The sequence below is a fragment of the Pterocles gutturalis genome, unplaced genomic scaffold (assembly GCF_000699245.1).
Source record: "Pterocles gutturalis isolate BGI_N339 unplaced genomic scaffold, ASM69924v1 scaffold14445, whole genome shotgun sequence".
Lineage (NCBI taxonomy): Eukaryota > Metazoa > Chordata > Aves > Pterocliformes > Pteroclidae > Pterocles > Pterocles gutturalis.
In genome coordinates this window covers 1,146-6,481 of record NW_010146077.1, presented here as the reverse complement: position 1 = coordinate 6,481, position 5,336 = coordinate 1,146, and the positions used below count along the sequence as shown (strand labels likewise).

General features: G+C 36.2%; 1 protein-coding gene across 1 annotated transcript; it reads right to left on the bottom strand.

Annotated features, from left to right (window-relative positions):
• Positions 1 to 4,056: 4,056 nt before the first annotated feature.
• SLC25A46 (solute carrier family 25, member 46) lies at positions 4,057 to 4,935 on the bottom strand. The gene is made up of 2 exons (XM_010085605.1): positions 4,870 to 4,935; positions 4,057 to 4,635 (listed from the first exon to the last, which is right to left on the bottom strand). The coding sequence occupies exons 1-2, from the start codon at positions 4,933 to 4,935 to the stop codon at positions 4,057 to 4,059; spliced, it is 645 nt and encodes a 214-aa protein (XP_010083907.1).
• Positions 4,936 to 5,336: the final 401 nt, after the last annotated feature.

The following is a 5,336-nucleotide window of genomic DNA, read 5'->3' as shown; positions in this document are numbered from 1 at the left end:
GAAGATGCAGATGGCTTTTTTTTTTTTTTCCTATTGCAAAAGCTGAAATAATAACTGACTTTTTAGTTGAGTTAGTTTCTCAGTATCAGGGAAAAAAAAAAGGGTATGTTGGGCTTAAAATGTTTTGTCATTTTAACTTATCTTTAAAAACACCTTTTGAAAGATAAAGACAGAAACAGACTTCCAAATGAAACCCCCCATAAATACTAACATTTGGACATTTCTACTTTTTTATTTTATTAATTGGTTGCAACTGAGAACATTGCCAGCTTTTGCTTATCTGCATTTTTTTGGCAATCTCTACATGCCATTTTCAACATTGCTTCTTTCCCATCCTCAAATTTTGTTCACAATTTGCCAAATTCGCTCTGGAAAGGCTGGAGTGCTGAAGGTAAAGAGCAGATGATCTTTATTCCATCAAAAAAAAAATCTAAAAATAGTTTTATCCAACTCATTAAAATCAGATTTGCTTTTAAAACATAGGTATCACCAGTTCTTGATTAAATAAGGATCTTACCTTCTTCTGCCACTGCCAGAGATATGTATTACATCTTCTAAAACAGAACTAGACAAATGGTTTATTCACATTTTGCTACCACCTCTCCCATACAGGTGATGGAATGCTGCTGTTACGTGCTGCTCTCAAATCTCTTAGAAACAACTATTTAGTTGAAAAATTTAGTGTAACATTGAATATCTCCTTGAATATCATAGAAAGGGTAAATAGTATGAAAGTGACAATTTCTAGCCCTGAATTATACCAACAAAAATCTTAGAGCATACCAAGAACTTGTATATTAATGCAGAGACAGGCCTCATTTCCATCAGGTGCACTGCTCATGTTCGTAGCTGAAGGTGTGTATCCAGCTGAAAGACCATCTCAGACGGAACAAGCAGCAACGACATTAGCTTACATACTTGCTTTGAACTTGCTGCCAAATTCAGAGGAGCTAACAAAAGCATATAATTTGATACCAAGTCTAAAGAATTCTGCATAAATCTCTAAAACACACTCCACATCCCGTGTACTACACATAGGACCCAGAGATACATTAACTAACGTGCAGCAAAGCAGATCTGCTAAAAGAACGCAGCTGGAACTTTGCCGGAGAATGCAGTACTTGCACCAACACAAAACCTAAAAGCTGTATTCTAACAGAACCTCAAGTCAAATCTGATTGTTAAGGCAGTCTGTGAAACAACACAAACAATTGCAATGGTTTCCAGCAGGCCTCATATTGCAAAGTTTCCTGCCTAGTTTATTGTCAGTTACCTCACATCAAGGATTGCCTTTTAAGAGGCATGGGTAAGAAGCCAAGTAATTCCTCACTGGGTGGGAACATTACACTGAGTCTGTCTTTCTTCAGTAACATTTATCTTCTTTGAAATCAGCTCTGTTCTTTACAAACGAAGAAAAAAATTCAGAAAAATAATGTACAAAAAAGTAACTACGAAATATGAAAAATACAGTGCATAAGAACTTTTCATATTCCAGAAAATGAAAAACTTACTTTCTACAGTAAGTCAGTATTATGCAGATTTCAGTGGTGCATACTGATAAAGCTACCTATTGATCACTCATTTGAGCTAAATATGGGGTATCTAGATTTAAGATCCAAATGAAAATAGAAATACATTAACTGTACAATTATGATTAAAAAGATTAAAAAATATGTTTTTCCCCTACATTCATTTATATTTTTGTATGGGCAAAAATAGCCACTGCAGACAAAGCAGAGTATTAACTTTTTTTGGAAGGTAAAGCAAGTATACATGAAGAATCAAAACATGTTCATTCTAACTGATGGGAAGAGGACCAAAAAAGAGTAGCCCAAAGCAAATGGCTTTCCTACTGCAGAACAGCTGCTGTAAGTTGACAGCATTCTTTCTCACCCTGCTTAAATATCTAAGATTCTGGCAAAGACCAGAACCATAAAACTCCCAGCAATAAAAGCAAGCACGTTTGACACAAGTCAATATTCTAGCACAGTATCTAGTGCTGTTCTGAGAACTCACTATCTTCCCTCTTGCAGAATATATAAAGGCATGCCCTCCATTTCATACGACAAAATGCCTTTGCTAAAATTTTATTCCTAGAAAAACATTATCGCCCAATTTCACTGATAAATCTGCAAGTGTTGGTCTCCAACATGCACTTAGTTACTGCTTCAAGGCAACTGTGACGGAATAGATGGGTTCAGCTGAATTTAACACCTTTGAAAAGGCTGGCTTTTTGGATTAAAAGTTGAAATTAAAAATTCAGTTGGACGAGGGCCTGCACAATGGGGTCTGAAGTCAATGTTGTCCTTGCTTAGAGCAGGAATTTGGACTAGACAAGGTGCCAAGACCCCTTCCAATCCAGATGATTCTCCAGTACGGCTCCCTCTTCAAATTCATAGAAACTTTAAAAATACAAACCAGGAATGGAATATTTTACCCACATTCTTACATTTAGTTTTAATTCAACATGTTCTTAGGAAATTGAGGAACTTGAAAGAGCCACTCTGAAGCCTATATAATAAAATATAACACAAATCAGGATTCCTTTATATGTCTCTTCAATGAACTACTTCAAAATATTTACAGTGAATTCTCATTTTATTTGTTTCCATTCTATACACTAAATTTGCGATTAACAATATTTCAAAAGAAAACCAGTTCCCAAGTTCACTATACTTTCAACAGTTACTAATTTAAAATACATGGAAGTTAGATTAATAGCAAAGCAGACCTGCAAATTATTTAAAGTCAGAACTTACGAACAGCAACACCTTTTAATTATTTTGCCATGACTACTTTCCATAAGTGATAACTATTTTACATTGATTAGTGATTAAAATGCACATCAATTTACAGTACGCACAAAGATATACTTGAAAGTGTGAAAAAGGCAGCAGCCTCTCATATATTTTAAAAGTGACTCTCCATGCGCTTGTTTTATTTGCTAAAAATCATTGCCCTCTCCCAAACTTTCATTATATTTACAGATGAAATCAAGAAGGGCTAAGTTTTTTAGAATGACTAGAACTCATTTTCAGACTGAAAGCCTTGATTTATTAGGGGAAGAGGGCAAAAATTGTACATTTCAGTAGTTTGCTTGCACATGAACAGACTTAATTCTGCTCCACAAAATATCTAATCCTGTAGAGACTTCAAATGAAGGACATAAGTGCTAAATAGTAAGTAGATAATTGTGTACTTACCTCTCAAATCTAATAAAAGAGAAACTCTAGAAATAGCCAATTTATTTCTTAGGATTTCTATACACTCTGAACACTGACACTAAATACATTTGTAAGATTATTCTACTCTTATGCAAAGCAGCAAACTAAACCCTGAAGTTGTGAGTGGAAAGTTGACTGAAAATGGCACTTACACACACACACAACAGTTTCTAATTTGCTTTATTCACACACTTTAGTTACTGTAAGCCTTCCAAACAAACTGCAATACAAACTTGCATTTGTGCAACTTTGCCCAAACTCAGGTTTTTGTTATTTTGTACAAAAATCTTCATCTTCTGTCACACTGCAACATAAGTAGTCTTCTAGGAACCTGTAAATTATGACATTCATGTCTACTAAAGTTACTTTTACACCTTCTCTTTTGTTCACAGCTCCATTAACAGTGAAGTTGGAAACATTTTAAAACACCAGTAAACCCATCAGTCTCTCACTTACAGGTTCTTACAACTCATGAAAATAAATTCCTCTGAACTGTCTAGCAGTCCAAATTAAATATCAGACATGATGTTTATAAAAGCAGACATTAAGAATTCACATCCATTCCTCAGGTCAGTTAACTGGTAAAAGGAAAGCTAAATCCTCACTCCAACCACACTGGAATCTGATTCCCTTCTATATGAGTGCACGTTATATATTCAATGTGTGTCTGTAATTTTAAATTTAAACAGTACTTTTTTTTAATTACACTTTGGAATTTATATTTATATCCCCATTTTTAATACAAGTTCTTTTACAGTGTAAGGAGGATCCACAGAGTGGATTCTTCATTTTCTAAGCCTTTTTTTTTTGGCTATATCTGCACCTAACTAGATTAGGAAATGTTTTGCAGCAGTGTTGAGTAAATAATTTTGGTGAGCTGTAAAACTGCCACATGCAAGGTGTACTGTACTATAACAGCTCCAAATCCTTTATAAAAACCTAGCATTCCTTCTTCCCGTTTTATAGTATTTATGCAGTCTTTCATTCCCTCATACTGAGTATTGATTGGAAGCACTTCATAGCAAAGGTCTGTATTGTCAATTATTGTGCGTGTTCCTTGAATATGAAGACGGTGCAAAACGGTTTCCAGTGGGTAAAGCATGACGTCAGCACAAAGGCTAGCAGCAAAGCTAGCAATAAGTTCAGGAAAATATGCATCCAGCATGCTCTGCACAGAAGTGGAGCTCTCAGTTGGAAGGTTGTGGGAATTATACCTTTTTAGAACAAACAAAACAAGCTTCTGGACAATGGAACTGATGATGTAGTGAAGAACTCCATGTAGAGCAGTTGGAAATGTCAAGACCATCAGAGGAAGGAGACGCTTGCTATGGGGTACTCCCATGCCTACAACTCTGCCGATTCCTTCTTTCACGCAGTCCAGAATGCCAGGATTATCTCGAATGATTTCGCTCTACAAGCACAATGAAGTAGTTACAAAGTGTGCCGCCATTTCATAACCATGCTGACATTCACTTTGACACTTTACCACTACTGAACTTCGTAAGAGTTAAAACACTTGCATGCTACTGTATCTACCCAGCTATACTGACATAACTTCTCTGCTCTAACACTCTCAATAGCATTCAAGTAAAATTGCTTTTAAAAAATGAACCCACCATAGAAAGTCTTTATTTAATGTATGTACCAGTTTATTTGCGTTAATACCAAAGACATTCAACTTTCGAAGTATCACAGTCTGCACAACAATCATGTACTGAAAATGCCTACTTACTAAACCCAAGTGTCAGGAAGTATTTGTTTAATTTATAAATCCTTTTTTAAAGTACTATTTAGTTGGGGACATCAAGGTTGGAGGCTGCCTGGCATGTAGCGACCACACACTGGTAGAATTCAGGGTCCTGAGGGATATGGGCCAATCAAAGAGTAAAATCAGGACCCTGAACTTTGTGAAAGCAAACTTCCAGGTCTTCAAGGAATTAGTTGAAAGGATTGCCTGGGAAAGTGCCCTCAGGGACAAGGGTGCAGATCAGAGCTGGCAGATATTTAAGGATGCCTTCCAGAGTGTGCAAGAGCTCTCAATCCCCAGGTGCTAGAGGTCTGGTAAGACAGGCAAGACACCAGAGTGGCTGAGTCATGACCTGTGGCTCAAAC